At 40.3% G+C, this 22,128-nt stretch overlaps 1 protein-coding gene across 3 annotated transcripts in view; it reads left to right on the top strand.

The window, feature by feature from the left end:
• LOC109566912 (ATP-binding cassette sub-family C member 4-like) overlaps positions 1 to 22,128 on the top strand; it is a 727,713-nt gene that overhangs the window by 261,798 nt on the left and 443,787 nt on the right. Inside the window, exons 28-29 of one of the 3 annotated variants that reach the window (XM_070799904.1) lie at positions 6,024 to 6,143; positions 7,291 to 7,401. The exons of 1 other annotated variant lie outside the window; for it this stretch is intronic. In XM_070799904.1, coding sequence (XP_070656005.1) covers positions 6,024 to 6,143; positions 7,291 to 7,401 — 231 coding nt within the window. Of the gene's footprint in view, positions 1 to 877; positions 1,878 to 6,023; positions 6,144 to 7,290; positions 7,402 to 22,128 lie in introns of those variants that run through there. One more of the 3 variants, XM_070799905.1, reaches the window with a different exon arrangement.

Here is a 22,128-nt window from a genome sequence, read left to right as displayed (position 1 = left end):
CTGCAGACTGTTCTATGGGATTTCTCACTGTTAACATTAGGTGATTGAAAGTTATGGCCCCTGAGAGTAGGTTTGGCCCTTAAGGCAAATGGAGCTGGTGGCGGGTCAGCTGCCCTTTGCATTTTATCCCAAGGAGGATGGATGTGAGCACCATGAAGACAAGAACCATTTCTGTCTTGTTCATGACCTATGTCCTAACACAGAGTATCCACTCTGTTAATACTATTATTGAAAGTATTTCATCATGTTGGAACTAATGTAGAAGGAAAATAGAGAATTGTTCTTCAAAAGAAAGCTGAGCACTGAAGAATTGATGCTTTTGAACCATGGCGTTGGAGAGAAGACTCTTGAGAGTCCCTTGGACTGCAAAGAAATCTAACCAGGCCATCCTAAAGGAGATCAGTCCTGAGTGTTCATTGGAAGGACTGATGTTGAAGCTGAAACTCCAATACTTTGGCCACCTGATATGAATAGCTGACTCATTTGAAAAGACCCTGATGCTGGGAAAGATTGAAGGCGGGAGGAGAAGAGGACAATAGAGGATGAGATGGTTGGATGGCATCACTGACTTAATGGACATGAGTTTGGGTAAACTCTGGGAACTGCTGATGGGCAGGGAGGCCTGGCGTGCTGCGGTTCATGGAGTCACAAAGAGTTGGACACGACTGAGTGACTGAACTGAAGTTACCAGAAATGACAAGGAAAGGAAAAGATTAGGGAAAGGAAAGGAGACCTCAGGAAATATATGTCAAAAGTGATATATTTGAAAAAAATATTCTTTCACATGTTCTAGTAAGTTGCAGTTGTTAAAAGTATTGGAAAGATGTGTGTTAGTCACTTAATCATGTCTGACTCTTTGAGACTGCATGGTTTGTAGCCCACCAGGCTCTTCTGTCCATGGAATTCCCCAGGCAAGAATACTGGAGTGGATAGCCATTCCCTTCTCCAGAGGATCTTCCTGACCCAGGGGTTGAACCCAGCTCTCCTGCATTGCTGGTGGACTCTGATATCTAAGTCACCAGGGGAGCCCTATTGAAAAGATAAGCCCTTTTATTTTCATGTCTGCTCTTTGTCATTTTCAGTATTTGGGGTGATAACCACACTGTTTGAAAGCTGAGTGGGGAAGAATTGATGCTTTTGAACTATGGTGTTGGAGAAGACTCTTGAGAGTCCCTTGGACTGCATGGAGATACAACCAGTCCATCCTAAAGGAGATCAGTCCTGGGTGTTCATTGGTAGGACTGATTTTGAAGCGTTTGAAACTCCAATACTTTGGCCACCTGATGTGGAGAGCTGACTCATTTGAAAAGACCTTGATGCTGAGAAAGATTGAGGGCAGGAGGAGAAGGGGACAACAGAGGATGAGATGGTTGGATGGCATCACCGACTCAATGGACATGGGTTTGGGTGGACTCCGGGAGTTGGTGATGGACAGGGAGGGCTGGCGTGCTGCAGTTCATGGGGTCACAAAGAGTCTGACATAACTGAGCGACTGAACTGAATTGAACCACACTGTTTGTGTTCCCCTTTCTCAAAGCTATTCATATAAATGATGCTGAAAATAATCCCCTAGGAGAACACAGGAGGGGGATCGGCTCAGTATGTATTTAGTTGATAATTCCATTCACCTTCCTAGTTTTAGAGTAGTGGGGAACAAAGGCGTCCCTGGTGGTCCTGTGATTAAGATTCTGTGCTTCCACTGTGGGGGCCACCACTTTAGTCCTGGTTGGGAAACCAGATCCTGCAAGATACAGCAAAAAAAAAAAAAAGAATAATGGGGAACACATTTTATGATTTATTAGTCTATTCTACAGGTAATCACAGATGATGAAATAATCAAATTTTTCTCTTATTATTGCACACATTTCATCAGTATTAAAACAAAAATAAGGAAAATAGATTGTTATATACTTTTAAAAGTTATAAAAATAACCAAAAAGTAAGGAAAGAATATGTTTGCATCAGAGACCTCAACCTTGAATAATTATTGGAGATTAATACCAACTTAACCTTCTAGAAACCAAGCCAAGAACAGACTCATGTTGAGTGTCATGCTTCTCTGTATCTACTAAGTGGAAAAAAATCTCAGTTCATCCCGTCAGAGGAGTTGTTTTATGGTGGCATTTGTATGTTTTGTTTTTAATAATAAACACTTGAGGTACTTACCTTTATTTGCAAAAAGAATAGTGATCATCAGTTTCATAAAATCTGTAGAAGACATTTTCATTCATCAAGAGAAGCAGCTAACCTCCTGTGAGGTCGAGTTTGGCGAGGTGTTTGGATGGATGGGGAGCAGTAGAGTCCAGGTGTGTGTGCAGTTCTACCTATATGACTCAGTGGGATGGTAGGACCTGGGGAGGCAGAAGAGGAAATGATGAGCTCCATCCAGTCTTCTGTGTAGACACGGTTCAGACGTTTTATGGTTTGAGACCACTCATGAAATGAAGTCATTCAATAGTCTTGTTGCAAAGCAGGTCTCTGGCACATTGAGAGAGAGGTTGTTCCAGAAAGAATATTTGACAGAATTTTTGCGTGGGGCAAGAGCTATTTCCCATTCGCATGGAAGTGGAGAAATGGGCTCCTTCTGAGGCTTTTGTCAAGAAGCAGTACAGGATTTTCTCAGTATTTGATCTGAAGAGTCTGAGAACTTTGGCACCATCATTGTGGATTATTTGGATTTTTTGCACCGAGTAGGCTGAAACAAGTTAAGTTCAGTTCATTTCAGTGGCTCAGACGTGTCCAACTCTTTGTGACCCCATAAATTGCAGCATGACAGGTGTCCCTGTCCATCACCAACTCCCAGAGTTCACTCAAACTCACGTCCATCAAGTTGGTGATGCCATCCAGCCATCTCATCCTCTGTCGTCCCCTTCTCCTTCTGCCCCCAATCCCTCCCAGCATCAGAGTATTTTCCAATGAGTCAAATCTTCTCATGAGGTGGCCACAGTACTGGAGTTTCAGCTTTAGCATCATTCCTTCCAAAGAACACCCAGGGCTGATCTCCTTTAGAATGGACTGGCTGGATTTCCTTGCAGTCCAAGGGACTCTCAAGAGTCTTCTCCAACACAACAGTTCAAACACATCAATTCTTCGGTGCTCAGATTTCTTCACAGTCCAACTCTCACATCCATACATGACTACTGGAAAAACCATAGTCTTGACTAGCAGACCTTTGTTGGCAAAGTAATGCCTCTGCTTTTTAATATGCTATCTAAGTTGGTCATAGCTTTCCTTCCAGGGAGTAAGCGTCTTTTAATTTCATGGCTGCAATCACCATCTGCAGTGATTTTGGAGCCCAGAAAAATAAAGTCTGACACTGTTTCCACTGTTTCCCCATCTATTTCCCATGAAGTGATGGGATCAGATGCCATGATCTTCGTTTTCTGAATATTGAACTTTAAGCCAACTTTTTCACTCTCCTCTTTCACTTTCATCAACAGGCTTTCTAGTTCCTCTTCACTTTCTGCCATAAGGGTGGTGTCATCTGCATATCTGAGGTTATTGATATTTCTCCCGGCAATCTTGACTCCAGTTTGTGCTTCATCCAGCCCAGCGTTTCTCATGATGTACTCTGCACAGAAGTTAAATAAGCAGGGTGACAATATACAGCCTTGACGTACTCCTTTTCCTTTTTGGAACCAGTCTTTTAGTCCATGTCCAGTTCTAACTGTTGATTCCTGACCTGCATACAGATTTCTCAAGAGGCAGGTCAGGTGGTCTGGTATTCCCATCTCTTTCAGAATTTTCCACAGTTTATTGTGATCCACACAGTCAAAGGCTTTGGAATATATAGTCAATAAAACAAGTTAGACAATACATTTAATCCAGGTACCCCATCTTGCACACCTCAGATAACCATATGCGGTAGCCAGTTGATTAGAATGTTTATGTTCTCTATCTAGGTGGTGGTGGTGGTTGTGTTCAGTCCCTCAGTCGTGTCTGACTCTTTGACCCCATGGACTACATGTAGCATCCCACGCTTCCCTGTCCTTCACCATCTCCCAGAGTTTGCTCAAAGTCATGTCCATTGAGTTGGTGATGCCATCCAACCATCTCATCCTAGGGCTGAGTGGATGGTCACCTGGTCCGCAGCCCAAGCTGTCCTCCCCCAGCTGAGGGCTTCCCATTCTCTCTGAGCCCCAGTGTCTCACAGAAGGAAGCCTTCTCCTTCCTTCCTTATAGAATTGGGAACACTAAACACAAGAGGACGTTCTGTGTCTTTATCTATTTGTACCTCAACTCCTTTAAATGTGCAGTGCCCAGATGCATGTTGGTACTGACTGAACTGTCATCAGACAGGAATTCAGATACTGGACTAAAAAGTGAGGACCTGAAAACAGTTTGGAGTTTCCCCCTTGATTATTTCCCCATCATTTTATAAAATCTCTGTAGCTTCCTGTAAGATGCATTACTAACTTCCCATAAACAACCTAATTGTACTAACAGGTCTTCTCTAGGAGACACACAGGTACCAAAGTGATGTCAGTATTTCCTGCTGATACAGCACAAGTTATCACTCACCTCAGACAGAGGTCACAGGCTCACTATGTGCCCCTGACAACAGCAAGTTACAACCTCTTTCATTGGAGGAATGAAAACCCCACCAGAAGTGTCCTCCCTGCTTGGCAGCCTGCAGCCCACCTGTTCCCTGATGTGCAGGAGCCTGACCTTGGTGCTTGTGGTCAGTGTGCTCTTAGAAAAGAAGGCAGGAAATGAATGGTCAGTCATGTGACACCAAGCCCAAATCCACATGAAGTCACTCAAAAGAGAATGGCCACTAAGGCCACTGTCAGATTCTAAAAGATTGATGTGTCACATGCCACAGTGACCTCAGAACACCAGGACAGGTATCTAGCAGACAGCTAATAAAATGTCCATCAGGTTCCTGGAATGGAAGTCAAGACTGTTCAAAGGCTCCTTGTCTGTCGGGTCCTGTGGGCACAAGGGCGGGGCAGTGCCAGGTGCTCTGTGACCCACACAGAGGCTCCTGGCACAGGTGCAGAGAGAGGCCCACGACGGGGGAGGCAGCAGACTGTCCACTGCCCTTATTTATCTCACCCTGTCCTGTGTCTAGCTCTGGTGCAGGATGGGGGATGTACTGACTCTATCCCAGCCCTTACGTTACTCATCTGAGGAGGAGACAGCCCGCAGGTTACTCAACAAAATTCAGTGTGGTGAGGACTCTAATTAGGAATTAAATTTTAAAAGGCTACTTATTCAAAAATTAGTGAATGGTAATTCACTACCATTATTCTTCACTTCACTACCCAATAGTGAAGGGTAATTACTCACCCATGAAAAAGAATGGAATATTAGCATTTGCAGCAGCATCGATGGACTTGGGAATATTATTATTAGTAAAGTCAGTCAGAGGAAGATAAATACGATACCACTTATATATGGAATCTAAAAACAATACAAATGAATCTGTACCCAAAATAGAAATAGACTCAGAGACATAGAAAACAAACTTACAGTTGGCAAAGGGGATTGGGAGAGAGGGAAGAACAAGTTAGAAGTATGGGATTAATAGACATACTGCTATTAATGTGTCAGATAGACAACAACAAGGAATTACTGCAAAGCACAGGGAATTTTATTCAGTATCTTGTATTAACCTGCAATGAAATAAAATCTGAAAAAAATAACTGAATGACTATACTATATACCTTAAACTAGAACATTATTGTAAATCAACTGTACTTCAATATATTTTTAAAAAATTGTCAACAATTTCCACCTGATGAGATGCCAGAAGAATTTGGAGGGAGGCGTGTGTGAGAGGATCTTGATGAAAGAACAATAATTTCTTTATCTAAATCTAGCTGTGGTTTGAACTTGACCAAAGATAGTTTCAAGGAGAAGCTTTCATTCCCAGGTCATTAAAGTGAAGCTTGGTGTGAGCAGGACTTTGAGGGTCACATGGAGGATTCTCTTTGGCGGGATGTGTGACCACAGAGCCCGGGAGGCAGTGGTTTCCTTGCATCCAGCCTTCTTGACCTTCTCTGTCTCTGCTTCCCCAGCATGGAGCCCTGTATTTTCCCACTTAGCATCTTCTCTCCGGGGACTCTGGACCATCCGGGCGTATAAAGCTGAACAGAAGTTTCAGGAACTGTTTGATACACACCAGGATTTGCACTCAGGTCTGTAAGTTTCTGGAGATGATTTCAAAGGATGGCATGTGCTCCCTTCTGAGGCTGACCTCCCTCTCAGGTGGCCTAGTAGTCCAGCACCTCTCTCTGTGTCACTCCTCATCCCCCTCTGCCCACCTGCCTCCCCCACCCCTTCCTCTCAGCATCCCCTCAGTGCTCCCTTCTTCCCTGTCATCCCCTGCTTTTCTCCCCTGACTGGCTCTCATTGTCCTTGCATCACTGTGCCCTGTAGACTTCTGTCTCTTTAGGGTAAGAGTGTCAGCTAACTTCTTTTTTGTGAAGATCCAGATAGAAAATATTGTAGGCTTGTGTGCTGTACTGTGTCTGTTGCAACTACTCACCTTTGCTGTTGTAGCACAAAGACAGGCAAAGATAATACATCAGAAAATGGCAGTTTCTGTGTTCCAATAAAAGTTTATTTACAAAACCAGGTGGTGGCTGTTCTCACCCTCCAGACTGCGGTTTGCTGACTTTTCAGAGCGTGGAGGGTGGCAGATGTGATTGAGGAAATAATTTCCTGATTTGCCACCCACTTGATTATGTTTTTAATCAGTGAAATTTTTTCCCTAGGTAGAAAATTCAGAATTTCCTCCAAGTCTATAAAATCCAAGCCAAACTTTCCGATAATTATTGTATTTTGAAGATAAAAATGGCATTTTGAAAATCACATGCAGATCCTGTTAGCTGATGGTCATATAGACACTGGATCCTAAGAATAAACACTGCAGGGCCCTGTGGTGAGGGCAGAAGGTGCTGGAAACAGTGTGAGCTGTGCTCTCTGCTGTGTGACAGCTGGGAGCAGTCGACCCTGTGAGAGGATGATCTTCACGCTGAGGCCCAGCACTGCAGGAAATGCACAGATGAGACGATTTTCCATCTTCCTTCTTCTGATCTTATTTCTGTTGATAACCTGTGGGTTGAAGTTTTCAATTCATGCTTCCTGGACTGATTTCTGTGTGTCTCATACATTGTCTTGTGTTAGAACCTAGTTTTCTAGAATCTTCAGGTTCCTTGGGTATGTAACTTTGCTGTCCTACCTGTGTAAAATCTTCTGTAGCTCAACTGAGAAAATATTCTCCCTCATGAGAAGCAGCTAACATGGTTTTTGTATTACACTTATTATGGTTCACAAATCCAGAGGCTTGGTTCCTGCTTTTGACGACGTCCCGATGGCTCGCTGTGTATCTGGATGTCATCTGTGCCATCTTTGTCACTGTTGTTGCTTTTGGGGCCCTGATTCTGGCAGAAAGTAAGTACAGATGTGAATATTTGTGGTATGTTTACACTTTTTAGCTTTTTTTTGTAGTTATTAAACTTTAATCATCATGTCTAATATATACTCTTTGGTTCTAATGAATTGTATTTTAGTGTCTGCAGTATGTGACTCCACAGTGTGGTCCATGAGAAGTTGTTTGTGTCTTAATGAAAACTTTTATCTTTTTTTAAATTTACTTATTTATTTACAGTAGGTCTTTTTGAGGCCATTAAAAAAATGATTGGCATATGGTTGATTTACAATGTGTTAGCTTCAGGTGTATGGCCAAGTGACTCTGTTATACATATATCCACTTTTTAAAGATTCTTTTTCCATACCCCATGAACATTGGGGTGAATGTATATTTTTTTTTAGTAATTTGCATTTTGATTAATACTTCAAATGAACTGTCTTTTAGAAAAGAATTTCTATTTTTCACTTTCAGAGTCCTTAGGAGCAAAGTCCAGGTATGACGTGCCTGCTCCAGCAGACCTTTGGTGCCTTGGGCCCCTTCTTTGGCTTGCTCAGGACATTCTTTCATTTTTATTTTCAGTTTTACTGGGGTATAGTTCATTTACACTGTTGTCTTAGTTTCTGATGTACAGCAAAGTCAATCTGCTATACATATACATATATCCAGTCTTTTTTAGGTTCTTTCTTATGTAGGCCATTACCAAGTTCTCTGTACTGTACAGTAGTTTCTTATTAGTTATCTATTTTAATATTTTATATATAGTTGTATGTGTCAATCCCAGTCTTCCAATTTATCCCTCCCCTCACTTATCCCCTGTTAACCATAAGTTTATTTTCTACATCTGTTACACTACTTCTGTTTTGTATATAAGTTCATTTGTAGCCTTTTGTTATATTCCATATATAAGCAATATCATATCCTCTGTTTCTCTGTCTGACTTACTTCACTCAGTATGAAAATCTCTAGGTCCAGCCATGTTGCTGCAAATGGTATTATTTCACTCTTTTTTATGGCTGAGTAATATTACACTATATGTATAATAGCGCATCTTCCTTATCCATTACTCTGTTGATGGACATTTAGGTTGCTTCTATGTTCTGGCTATTGTAAATAGTGCTACAGTGATCATAAGGGTGGATGTATCTTTTAGAAGTATGGTTTTCTCTGGATATATGCCCAGGAGTGGGATTGCTGGATCATATGGTAGCTCTCTTTTTAGTTTTTAAAGGAAACTCCATATTGTTCTCCATAGTGGCTTTACCAGTTTACATTCCCACCAACAGTGATGGAGGGTTCCCTTTTCTCCACATCCTCTCCAGTATTTATTGTTTTGATGATGGTCATTCTGACTGTGGTAAATTGAAACCTCACTGTAGTTTTTTGCTTTTTTTTTTCATTTTTTTCACTGTAGTTTTGATATACATTTTTCTAACGATTAGAGATGTTGACCATCTTTTCATGCTTTTTTTTTTTTTTTTTTTTTTGCCATCTGTGTTTCTTCTTTGGAGACCATCTCTTTTAATCTTCTGCCCATTTTTTGGATTTTTTTGTTTATTTATTTATTTATTTATTTTTATATTGAACTGCATAAGCTGTTTGTATATTTTGGAGAGTCATCCCTTGTAAGTCACTTTGTTTGCAAATATTTCTCCCCATTCTGAAGACTGTCTTTGGTATTTTTTATGGTTTTCTTTGCTATGCAAAAGCTTTTAAGATTAATTGGGTCCCATTTGTTTATGTTTTATTTTATTTTCATTACTCTAGGAGGTGCTGCAATTTATGTCAGAGAGAGTTCTCCCTATGTTTTCATCTAAAAGTTTTGTAGTGTCTGGTCTTACATTTACATCTGTAATCCATTTTGAGTTTATTTTTGTGTATGATGTTAGGGAAAGTTCTAATTTTATTCTTTTACATGTAGCTGTCCAGTTTTCCCAGCACCAATTATTGAAGAAACAGTCTTTTCTCCATTGTATATTCTTGCTTACTTTGTCATAAGTGATCATATGTGCCTGGGAGTTATTTCTGGACTTTCTGTCCTGTTCTGTTGATCTGTATTTCTGATTTTGGTGCCACCTAGCATTTGGTGCCACTTTCTGTTACTGTAGCTTTGTAATAAAGTCTAAAGACAGGGGGCATGATTCTTCCTAGCTTCATTTTTCTTCTTTCTCAAGATTACATTGGCTATTTATGGTATTTTGTGTTTCCATTCAAAATGTAAACTTTTTTGTTCTAATTCTGTGAAAAATGCCATTGGTAATTGAATAGGGATTGCATTGAATCTGTAGATTGCTTAAGTAGGCTGTTTGTTTGTTTGTTTACAGTAGGTCATCGAGGAGATCTTTTTTCTTTTTATCTTTCTTTGAATGGGTTGAGGTCTACATAACTGTAGCAGGATGACCTTCTGAACATCCCAGGTAGTGTCCTGTAGTTGGATACAGAGAACAAAGTTTACTATTAAGCTTTCTGTACAGCTTAGAAAAGGCTGAGGAACCAGAGATCAAATTGCCAACATCCGCTGGATCATGGAAAAAGGAAGAGAGTTCCAGAAAAACATCTATTTCTGCTTTATTGACTATGCCAAAGCCTTTGACTATGTGGATCACAATAAACTGTGGAAAATTCTTCAAGAGATGGGAATACCAGGCCACCTGACCTGCCTCTTGAGAAACCTATATGCAGGTCAGGAAGCAACAATTAGAACTGGACATGGAACAACAGACTGGCTCCAAATAGGAAAAGGAATACATCAAGGCTGTATATTGTCACCCTGCTTATTTAACTTAAATGCAGAGTACATCATGAGAAATGCTGGGCTGGAAGAAGCAGAAGCTGGAATCAAGATTGCCGGGAGAAATATCAATAACCTCAGATATGCAGATGACCCCACCCTTATGGCAGAAAGTGGAGAGGAACTAAAAACCTCTTGATGAAAGTGAAAGTGGAGAGTGAAAAAGTTGACTTAAAGCTCAACAGTCAGAAAACAAAGATCATGGCATCTGGTCCCATCACTTCATGGGAAATAGATGGGGAAACAGTGGAAACAGTGTCAGACTTTATTTTTTGGGGGGTCCAAAATCACTGCAGATGGTGATTGCAGACATGAAATTAAAAGACGCTTAATCCTTGGAAGGAAAGTTATGACCAACCTAGATAGCATATTGAAAAGCAGAGACATTACTTTGCCAACAAAGGTCTGCTAGTCAAGGCTATGGTTTTTCCAGTGGTCATGTATGGATGTGAAAGTTGGACTGTGAAGAAAGCTGAGCGCTGAAGAATTGATGCGTTTGAACTGTGGTGTTGGGGAAGACTCTTGAGAGTCCCTTGGACTGCAAGGAGATCCAACCAGTCCATTCTAAAGGAGATCAGCCCTGAGTGTTCTTTGGAAGGAGTGATGCTAAAGCTGAAACTCCAGTACTTTGGCCACCTCATGTGAAGAGTTGACTCATTGGAAAAGACTATGATGCTGGGAGGGATTGGAGGCAGGAGGAGAAGGTGATGACAGAGGAGGAGATCGCTGGATTGCATCACCGACTCAATGGACATGAGTTTGAGTGAACTCCGGGAGTTTGTGATGGACAGAGAGGCCTAGCATGCTGCAATTCATGGGGTCACAAAGAGTCAGACAGGACTGAGCAACTGAACTGAACTGACAGTTTAGGTTATAGGTTTTAGCTTTAGGGCTACTTGGATCTCTTGGTTGTAGGGGTCCAGTGTAATGGTGTTTAGAAAGAGTCTCTGTAGCAAAAACAATATCCTCACTGCTGTGTGGGTCACAGATGAGGAGTTGTTGGAATGTGTGTCATGAATTCACCATCCCTCTCTATTCCATAGCAAGAACCCTGAATCACAGTCTTTAATGCAAAAATGAGAGTAATTTTTTAGATTTAAAAGCATTGCCTTGTTTTGCAAAACCCATTGCCTTGTTTTTGTGATTTCAATTGCAGCTACACTGGACATAGAAAGTGAAATTACATAATGATAATTGAAGCATAAGGATAAAAATCTGAGCAATGACATCCTCACCTATATTATTCTGTCAAGTGTATCTCAATCCAGGTGGGATTAATATGATAAATAATGAAAATGGTAAGGATCTAAGAGAAGCAGAAGAGATTAGGAAGAGATTGCATAAATACACAGAAGAACTGTACAGAAAATATCTTAATGACCTGGATAACCATGATGATGTGGTCACTCACCTAAGCCAGACATCCTGGACTGTGAAGTCAAGTGGATCTTAACTTCAAAGCATTACTACAAACAAAGCTAGTGAAGGTAATGGAATTCCAGCTGAGCAATTTAAACTCCTAAAAGATGATTCTGTTGAAGTGCGGCACTTAATATACCAGCAAATTTGGAAAATTCAACAGTGGCCACAGGATTGGAAAAGGTCAGTTTACATTCCAATCCCAAAGAAAGGCAATCCCAGAGAATGTTCAAACTATCATACAATTGCACTTATTTTGCATGCTAGTAAGGTTATCACTGACTCAGTGGACATGAGTCTGAGTGAACTCCAGGAGTTGGTATGGACAGGGAGGCCTGGCGTGCTGCGATTCATGGGGTCGCAAAGGGTTGCACACGACTGAGTGACTGAACTGAACTGAATTCAAGGTTATATTAAAATCCCTTCAAACAAGACTTCAGCAGTACATGAATCCGGAACTTCCAGCTATACATGCTGGATTTACAAAAGGCAGAGGAACCAGAGATCAAATTGCCAGTATTTACTGGATCATAGAGAAAGCAAAGGAATTCCAGAAAAACATCCGCTTCATTGACTATGTGAAAGGCTTTGACTGTGTAGATCCCAACAAACTGTGAAAAATTCTGAAAGAGATAGGAATACCAGACCATCTTATATGTCTCCTGAGAAACCTGTATGAAAGTCAAGAAGAAACAGTTAGAACTGGACGAGGAACAATGGACTGCTTCAAAACTGGAGAAGGAGAATGACAAGGCTGTATATTGTCACTATGTTTATTTAACTTATATGCAGAATACATCATGCAAAATGCTGGGCTGGATGAAGCACAAGCTGGAATCAAGATTTCTGGGAGAAATATCAATAACCACAGATATGCAGATGATATCACTCTAATGACAGAAAGTGAGGAGCCTCTTGATGAAAGTAACAGAGCAGAGTGAAAAAGCTGGCTTAAAACTCAGCATTCAAAAAACTAAGATCATGATATCCGGTCCCATCTGGGGAAAAATTAAAAACAGTGACATATTTTATTTTCTTGGATTCCAAAAGTCTCTTCAAACTGTGACTGCAGCCATGAATGAAAAGATGTTTGCTTCTTGGAAGGAAAGCTATGACAAATCTAGACAGAATATTACAAAGCAGAGATGTCACTTTGAGAACAAAGATCCACATAGTGAAGGTATATTTTTTCCAGTAGTCATGTAAGAGTTGTCAACAGATGTAAGAGTTGGGCCATTAAAAAAGGCTGAGGGCCAAAAAATTGATGCTTTCAAGCTGTGGTTTTGGAGAAGACTCATGAGAGTCCTTTGGACTGTAAAGAGATCAAACCAGTCAATCCTAAAAGAAATAAACCCTGAATATTCACCGGAAGGACTGATGCTGAAGCTGAAGCTCTGATACTTTGACCCCCTGATGAGAAGCGCTGACTCATTAGAGAAGACCCTGATACTGGGAAAGATTGAAGGCAGGAGAAGAAGGGAGTGGCAGAGGATGAGATGGTTGGATGGCATCGCCAACTCGATGGACATGAGTTTGAGCAAACTCCAGGAGATAATGAAGGACAGGAAGCCTGGTGTGCTGCAGTCCATGGAGACACAGAATCAGACATGACTTAGTGACTGAACAACTTTGTTCAGTTCAATTGCTCAGTCGTGTGTGACTCTTTGTGACCCCATGGACTGCAGCACGCCAGGCCTCCCTGTCCATTGCCAACTCCCTGAGTTTTCTCAAACTCATGTCCATTGAGTTGGTGATGCCATCTAACTATTTCATCCTCTGTCATCTAACAACTTTGTTAGTTCTTTCTAAATTCATAATATTTTTATTTATTTATTTATTTATTTATTTATTTATTTTGTCTAATGAGTTTATTTTTTTTTTTAGTGCATCAAATTATACTTTATTTTTGATGATATTTATATGATCTTCCTTTTATTTGTGGAATTTTAAGGAACATTTTTTTTAATTTTTTAATTTAATTTTATTTTTAAACTTTACAATATTGTATTAGTTTTGCCAAATATCAAAATGAATCCACCACAGGTATACATGTGTTCCCCATCCTAAACCCTCCTCCCTCCTCCCTCCCCATACCATCCCTCTGGGTCATCCCAGTGCACTAGCCCCAAGCATCCAGTATCGTGCATCGAACCTGACTGGCAACTCGTTTCTTACATGATATTTTACATGTTTCAATGTCATTCTCCCAAATCTTCCCACCCTCTCCCTCTCCCACAGAGTCCATAAGACTGTTCTATACATCAGTGTCTCTTTTGCTGTCTCATACACAGGGTTATTGTTACCATCTTTCTAAATTCCATATATATGCATTAGTATACTGTATTTATGTTTTTCCTTCTGGCTTACTTCACTCTGTATAATAGGCTCCAGTTTCATCCACCTCATTAGAACTGATTCAAATGTATTCTTTTTAATGGCTGAGTAATACTCCATTGTGTATATGTACCACAGCTTTCTTATCCATTCATCTGCTGATGGACAACTAGGTTGCTTCCATGTCCTGGCTATTATAAACAGTGCTGCGATGAACATTGGGGTACACGTGTCTCTTTCCCTTCTGGTTTCCTCAGTGTGTATGCCCAGCAGTGGGAAAATCCTTAACAAAATTCTAGCAATCAGAATCCAACAACACATTAAAAAGATCATACACCATGATCAAGTGGGCTTTATCCCAGGGATGCAAGGATTCTTCAATATCCACAAAACAATCAATGTAATACACCACATTAACAAATTGAAAAATAAAAACCATATGATTATCTCAATAGATGCAGAGAAAGCCTTTGACAAAATTCAACATCCATTTATGATAAAAACTCTCCAGAAAGCAGGAATAGAAGGAACATACCTCAACATAATAAAAGCTATATATGACAAACCCATAGCAAACATTATCCTCAATGGTGAAAAATTGAAAGCATTTCCTCTAAAGTCAGGAACAAGACAAGGGTGCCCACTTTCACCACTACTATTCAACATAGTTCTGGAAGTTTTGGCCACAGCAATCAGAGCAGAAAAAGAAATAAAAGGAATCCAAATTAGAAAAGAAGAAGTAAAACTCTCACTATTTGCAGATGACATGATCCTCTACATAGAAAACCCTAAAGATTCCACCAGAAAATTACTAGAAATAATCAATGACTATAGTAAAGTTGCAGGATATAAAACCAACACACAGAAATCCCTTGCATTCCTATACACTGATAATGAGAAAACAGAAAGAGAAATTAAGGAAACAATTCCATTCACCATTGCAACGGAAAGAATAAAACACTTAGGAATATATTTACCTAAAGAAACTGAAGACCTATATATAGAAAACTATAAAACACTGGTGAAAGAAATCAAAGAGGACACTAATAGATGGAGAAATATACCATGTTCATGGATTGGAAGAATCAATATAGTGAAAATGAGTATACTACCCAAAGCAATTTATAGATTCAACGCAATCCCTATCAAGCTACCAACAGTATTCTTCACAGAGCTAGAACAAATAATTTCACAATTTGTATGGAAATACAAAAAACCTCGAATAGTCAAAGTGATCTTGAGAAAGAAGAATGGAACTGGAGGAATCAACCTACCTGACTTCAGGCTCTACTACAAAGCCACAGTCATCAAGACAGTATGGTACTGGCACAAAGACAGAAATATTGATCAATGGAATAAAATAGAAAGCCCAGAGATAAATCCACGCACATATGGACACCTTATCTTTGACAAAGGAGGCAAAAATATACAATGGATTAAAGACAATCTCTTTAACAAGTGGTGCTGGGAAATCTGGTCAACCACTTGTAAAAGAATGAAACTAGAACACTTTCTAACACCATACACAAAAATAAACTCAAAATGGATTAAAGATCTAAACGTAAGACCAGAAACTATAAAACTCCTAGAGGAGAACATAGGCAAAACACTCTCTGACATACATCACAGCAGGATCCTCTATGACCCACCTCCCAGAATATTGGAAATTAAAGCAAAAATAAACAAATGGGACCTAATTAACCTTAAAAGCTTCTGCACATCAAAGGAAACTATTAGCAAGGTGGAAAGACAGCCTTCAGAATGGGAGAAAATAATAGCAAATGAAGCAACCGACAAACAACTAATCTCAAAAATATACAAGCAACTCCTACAGCTCAACTCCAGAAAAATAAACGACCCAATCAAAAAATGGGCCAAAGAACTAAATAGACATTTCTCCAAAGAAGACATACAGATGGCTAACAAACACATGAAAAGATGCTCAACATCACTCATTATCAGAGAAATGCAAATCAAAACCACTATGAGGTACCATTTCACACCAGTCAGAATGGCTGCGATCCAAAAGTCTACAAATAATAAACGCTGGAGAGGGTGTGGAGAAAAGGGAACCCTCTTACACTGTTGGTAGGAATGCAAACTAGTACAACCGCTATGGAGAACAGTGTGGAGATTCCTTCTAAATTCATTATATTTTTTAAAAATTACTTATTTATTTGGCTGTACCGGGTCTTAGTTGGGGCATGCAGGATCTTCAGTCTTAGTTGTAATAGGCAGGACTTTAGTTGCAGCATGTGAAGTCTTAGTTGTGGCATATGTAGTCCATCTAGTTCCCTGACCAGGGATTGAACCTGGACCCCCTGCATTGGGAGCTCGGAGTCTTAGCTATTGGACCACCAGGAAAGTCCCTCATAGTGGTTATTTTTTTTTTTTTAAACTATTATTGTCTCATACAACAGAAGTAATATTATGAGTAATAATATCATTACATACAAATGATTTAAATATTATAAAGGAGTCTTCTCACTACTATTTATAAAATAGCTAACTAAAAAAGACCTACTGTATAGCACAGGGAACTCTATTTAATACTCTGTAATGATGTATGTGGAAAAATAATTTTAAAAGAGCAGATTACATATATGTCTGGCTAATTCACTTTACTGTACACCTGAAACTAACACAACTTTGTAAATCAACTATACTCCAATGAAAATCATAAAAATAAAGGAGTCTTCTTTGTAGAGTGACAGAAGGACCTGTGTGAAGGGTTGAGAAGGAGACTGACTTTCTTCTTCTTCTTCCTCATTTAGCTTTGGATGCTGGGCATGTTGGCCTCATCCTGTCACTAACCATCACACTTATCAGTATCTTCCAGTGGTGCGTCAGGCAAAGTGCGGAAGTTGAGAACATGGTGATGTTTATTTTTCTGTTCTTAGCCTTTTCAGGTCTCCTTGCTGTTATATGACATAAAAGCAATTCTTATGTAAAATAATGAAACTGTTATTTTTACATCATTTTACAAAGTTTTTTACATTCTCCTCCATCTTCTTAAGGGCTTCCCTGGTGGCTCAGATGGTAAAGAATCCTCCTGCAATGCAGGAGACACAGGAGACTCAGGTTCGATCCCTCGGTTGGGAAGATCCCATGGTAAAGGGAACGGCTACTCCAGTATTCTTGTCTGGAGAATCCCCATGGACAGAGGAGCCTGGCAGGCTACAGTTCATGGGGTTGCAAAGAGTTGAGCATGACTGAACAAGTTTCACTTTAACTTTCCATGTGCTTAAAGTTAATGTAAAATAAAATATACACATATTTTTCTCAGTCATGTGTATGCCATGTTAAAAGGTTTTGTATTCATCACAAACTGTCTTCAAATACAATAAATGTCTCTGTAGGAGGGAGGTTCTGAAATTCTGGAGACAATGTAAGCTAATTTCTTAGCAGCTTGTTTGCATTTGTTTCTTAATGGGTAATTCCTCATTTTTGGTAAAAGAAAATATTCCAATATTTTGAGGTTTATTTAATTACTATGTTCCTCCACCCATCTCCAATTTTATCGTTTGTTTTTGTGTGTGTTGAACACCGAATTTGCTGGTGGCCCTTCTTCCTGGTAGGATAGGCTCCCTCTCAGAATATGCTCTCTAAGGTGTGGAGTCATGGTTGTTTAGAAGAAACATTATACACTTTTGAATATTTGTACATTTTCCTAAAGGGATAAAAATAATAAAAATGAAATTTTTTCATATCTTTCTTCTAACAGAGTAGAAGTAGTGAAAGTCACTCAGTCGTGTCTGACTCTTTGCGACCCCATGGACTATACAGTCCATGGAATTCTCCAGGCCAGAATACTGGAGTGGGTAGCCTTTCCCTTGTCTAGGGGATCTTCCCAACCCAGGGATCAAACCCAGGTCACCTGCATTGCAGGAGGATTCTTAACCAGCTGAGCCACAAGGCAAGGCCAAGAATACTGCAGTGGTTAGCTTATCCCTTCTTCAAGGGGAACTTCCCAACCCAGAAATTGAACCAGGGTCTCCTGTATTGCAGACAAATTCTTTATGAACTGAGCTATCAGGAAAGCTCATAACAGAGTAGAAAATGACTGGTTATTAAAATGAGGTTTGATGATCATCCAGTTCTGTTCATCTGTAACACGTGGCCCTTCTGTGGCCACACATTACTAATTGGTGTCCAAAAGTATTCTTTTCTTTGAAAATATTCTTTTTTTTTTTTTTAATTCAGATGTGAAAGGAGGATCAATAAAATTTTACTATGCATTTCTTTAATTTTTTAACTTTAATATAAAATTGAAGGAAATAGTCATATGTAAAAGTGTTGAAGATGATGAATAAGTTTTAAATCATCCAAGGCCTTATCAGACTCCTACTTCTGTCCTTTGTGGATGCTGAGATCTAAATCTAGATCTTTGTGGTTGTTGTTCTGAACTGTATAAAAGCAGAAGGTTTCATTTACAATGTCTGGACATCTATAAACAAGACTCTCTGATACTAACTCATGAGATGTCATACGTGTTTCAGATGATTTCAGTAGAAAGGGTGATTGAATACACAGACCTTGTGAAAGAAGCATCCTCGGAACTTGAGTATCGTCCACCACCATCCTGGCCCAACAAAGGAATGATTTCCCTTCACAATGTGTACTTCAGGCATACATCGGATGGGCCCCTGGTATTGTGGAACATGTATCCAAAATTTAACCCAGGACAAAAGGTTAGTTTAAGCCATTTGCCTTTTTAAAATCTGAAGATTTTAAAGATTTTAAAATCTAAAGATTTAGCACCACGTCGGCTCTTGACTTCTTTGTCAGTGTGTCAGAGGGACTCTGTTTCTAATGGATGCAGATTAGATCAGTGACATTGTAGGCTAATCTTTCTTGGAAGCTGACCATGGAATGGGGATACCAAGAAATTTCTTCCCTGTGTCATGAGTTCCCTCATGATGGTTGATGGGCTCTGGGATCCAGGGCTGATTATTCATACAAAGTCTGGGACATCAGCCTTGTCTTCCTGGCCCTAACTCTCCAATATTTCATTCCTTGCCATATTTACTTGTTTGTATTTCTGAAATCTTCTCTTCCTCCCATGGTGCCCTCTGGTTGCAGCCTCCCTCTCTGTCTCTTAGCCCTTCCTGTAGCCTTGTCTTCCACTCACCCACACTGAGCTGCCATCCCCCTGCCCTCCCACCACCGACTGCTGCTTTCTTTAGCACAGATCTGATCCTTACTGGCCTGGTGAGCTGCTGCTGGAACCATAGCATAGCTTCAAGTCCACTCCAGCAGGGGCCATGGGGTGAGCTGTGTCCACCAGAGAAGAGCCTCAATAATAACCCAGTCAGCAGTGAGGAATCATGGTGTCAGATGGAGGCAAGGTCTAGAGATTGGCTCAAAGTCAAAAGCAAATTGATGGGATCAGAGAAGATCTGTGTGGGAGACGGCAGAGAGGCTTTGACCTGGACCTGTCAGCATCCATGTCTGCTTGTGATGTTCCTTCTGCACTCAGATTGAGGCCCTCAGCTGGGATCAGGACAGAATCCTGAAGAAGAGACTGAACTGGACAAGGTGTTAGGAGCTCTTCCCCACCTCCCTCTGCAGCCAGTTTGTTTGACACACACACACCCCTGAACTCGGATTGTGTGTAGTTTCTCCCAAAGCACCACGTCCTCCCTGTTCCCAGTGCACATGCTGCCCCTCAGCCTCAGAGACCCAGGTCCTCTGTCATCTGGATGGTGAAAATCTCCTCATTTTCTGAGTCAATCCTAGTGCATCTTTGAGATCCTCAGTTCTTCCTTCGTGTCGTATATATTCTTTCAAGATAGCATTTATGGTACAGCTATATTTATAGCAGCCAAAATTTGGAAGGAACTAAATCCTTATGTGAAGCATTATTCAGCCTTAAAAAGGAAGAAAATTCTGACCTGTGGATAAACCTTCATGACATCTTACTAAATGAAATAAGCCAGACACAAAAGGAATGAATACTCTGATTCCATTTGTGTGAGATTCCTAGAGAGTAAAATCCAAGAAGACAGGAAGTAGGATGGTGGTCTCCAGGGACTGGGGGAGGGTAAATGGGGAGCTGTTTATTTAATGGGTATGAATTTCAGTTTTACAAGGCAGAAAAAAATTCTCAAGCTTGGTTGCACAGCAATGTGAACGTACTGAACACCAAACTAACCACTTAAAAATGGTAAAATAGTTAAATTTTATGTTATGTGAATTTTATCATAAATAAAAGGAAAGATAGCACCTGTGGCGTGCTTTGTAATTTGGTATCTGTATCTCATAGTACCTTGAGGCTTTGTAAAATCAGGGAGCATCTTGTTTTCATATTTGTTCCCAGAAAGTAGCATTCTGCAGGGCACAGAGAGAGTACTGAGGGACTGCTGGTTGTGAGGGTGAGTGAGTTATACAGGTGTGAGCAAGCAGAAACCAGCACACATACACACACACACACACACACACACACACACACACACACATGACAACTCCGTAAATAACTGAAAGAACTGCTCTTTAAAACTTCTACCACCCCACAGACCCATCTAGTGGAAAATAGCTATAATTTAATGCATTATTGATTAATGCAAAGCCTTTGACTGTATGGATCACAATAAACTGTGGAAAATTCTGAAGGAGATGGGAATACCAGACCACCTGACCTGCCTCTTGAGAAACCTATATGCAGGTCAGGAAGCAACAGTTAGAACTGGACATGGAACAACAGACTGGTTCCAAATAGGAAAAGGAGTACATCAAGGCTGTATATTGTCACCCTGCTTATTTAAGTTATATGCAGAGTACATCATGAGAAACACTGGGCTGGAAGAAGCACACACTGAAATCAAGATTGCCGGGAGAAATATCAATAACCTCAGATATGCAGATGACACCACTTTATGGCAGAAAGTGAAGAGGAACTAAACAGCCTCTTGATGAAAGTGAAAGAGGAGAGTGAAAAAGTTGGCTTAAAGCTCAACGTTTAGAAAACAAAGATCATGGCATCTGATCCCATCACTTCATGGCAAATAGATGGGGAAACAGCAGACACAGTGTCAGACTTTATTTTTGGGGGCTCCAAAATCACTGCAGATGGTGATTGCAGCCATGAAATTAAAAGACAATTACTCCTTGGAAGGAGAGTTATGACCAACCTCAGTTCAGTTCAGTTCAGTTGCTCAGTTGTGTCCAACTCTTTGCGACCCCATGAATTGCAGCACGCCAGGCCTCCCTGTCTGACCAACCTAGACAGCACATTAAAAAGCAGAGACATTACTTTGTCAACAAAGGTCTGTCTAGTCAAGGCTATGAATTTTCCAGTGGTCATGTATGGGTGTGAGATTAGGACTGTGAATAAAGCTGAGTACTGAAGAATTGATGCTTTTGAACTGTGGTGTTGGAGAAGACTCTTGAGATTCCCTTAGACTGCAAGGAGATCCAACCAGTCCATTCTAAAGGAGATCAGTCCTGGGTGTTCATTGGAAGGACTGATGTTGAAGCTGAAACTCCAATACTTTGGCCACCTCATGTGAAGAGTTGACTCATTGGAAAAGACCCTGATGCTGGGAAGAATTGGGGGCAGGAGGAGAAGGGGATGACAGAGGATGAGATGGCTGGATGGACATGAGTTTGGGTAGACTCCAGGAGTTGGTGATGGACAGGGAGGCCTGGAGTGCTGTAATTCATTGGGTCGCAAGGTGTCGGACACAACTGAGTGACTGAACTGAACTGAACTGAATGAATGAAACCCTTGTAACATAAAAGAATATTCAATTTAATACCTAAATGTTACCCAGCGAGCAGCTTCAGTTAGTCACAGGGCAAAAGCTGGTCCTAATTATTTCCAGTTCCATTGTAGGTCAGGAAAAAGGTGAACTACTGTGTCAGGAAAATATTAATCACAGCTCTTGATACAATCTTTCCCTTGGAGCACTGTGTGTGATGTTTACTTACACTCAGACAATGTGTCTGTTAGGTTTTCTGTTGTAAATGTAATTCTGTTAACCTGTACTTGTCTTAAATTTTCCCCAAAGCCATAAAATATGAATTATCTAAGAAACTCTGTAGTACAACTTAGAAAAATAACAGATTCTTCTTCTTCCTTCTTAAAACCTGTAAATCATAGGATCATTGAGATTCTAAAATGTTTGAGGGAAATTTGAATTTGGAGACTGAATTAATAAATTCAGTAACTTGACTTTTGATCTGTGCCTTGGTCCACTCTCAGTAT

Source organism: Bos indicus, chromosome 12, assembly GCF_029378745.1.
Source record: "Bos indicus isolate NIAB-ARS_2022 breed Sahiwal x Tharparkar chromosome 12, NIAB-ARS_B.indTharparkar_mat_pri_1.0, whole genome shotgun sequence".
Classification (NCBI taxonomy): Eukaryota; Metazoa; Chordata; class Mammalia; order Artiodactyla; family Bovidae; genus Bos; species Bos indicus.
The sequence above is the reverse complement of the archived record's forward strand: the minus strand, read 5'-3'. Positions and strand labels throughout refer to the sequence as shown.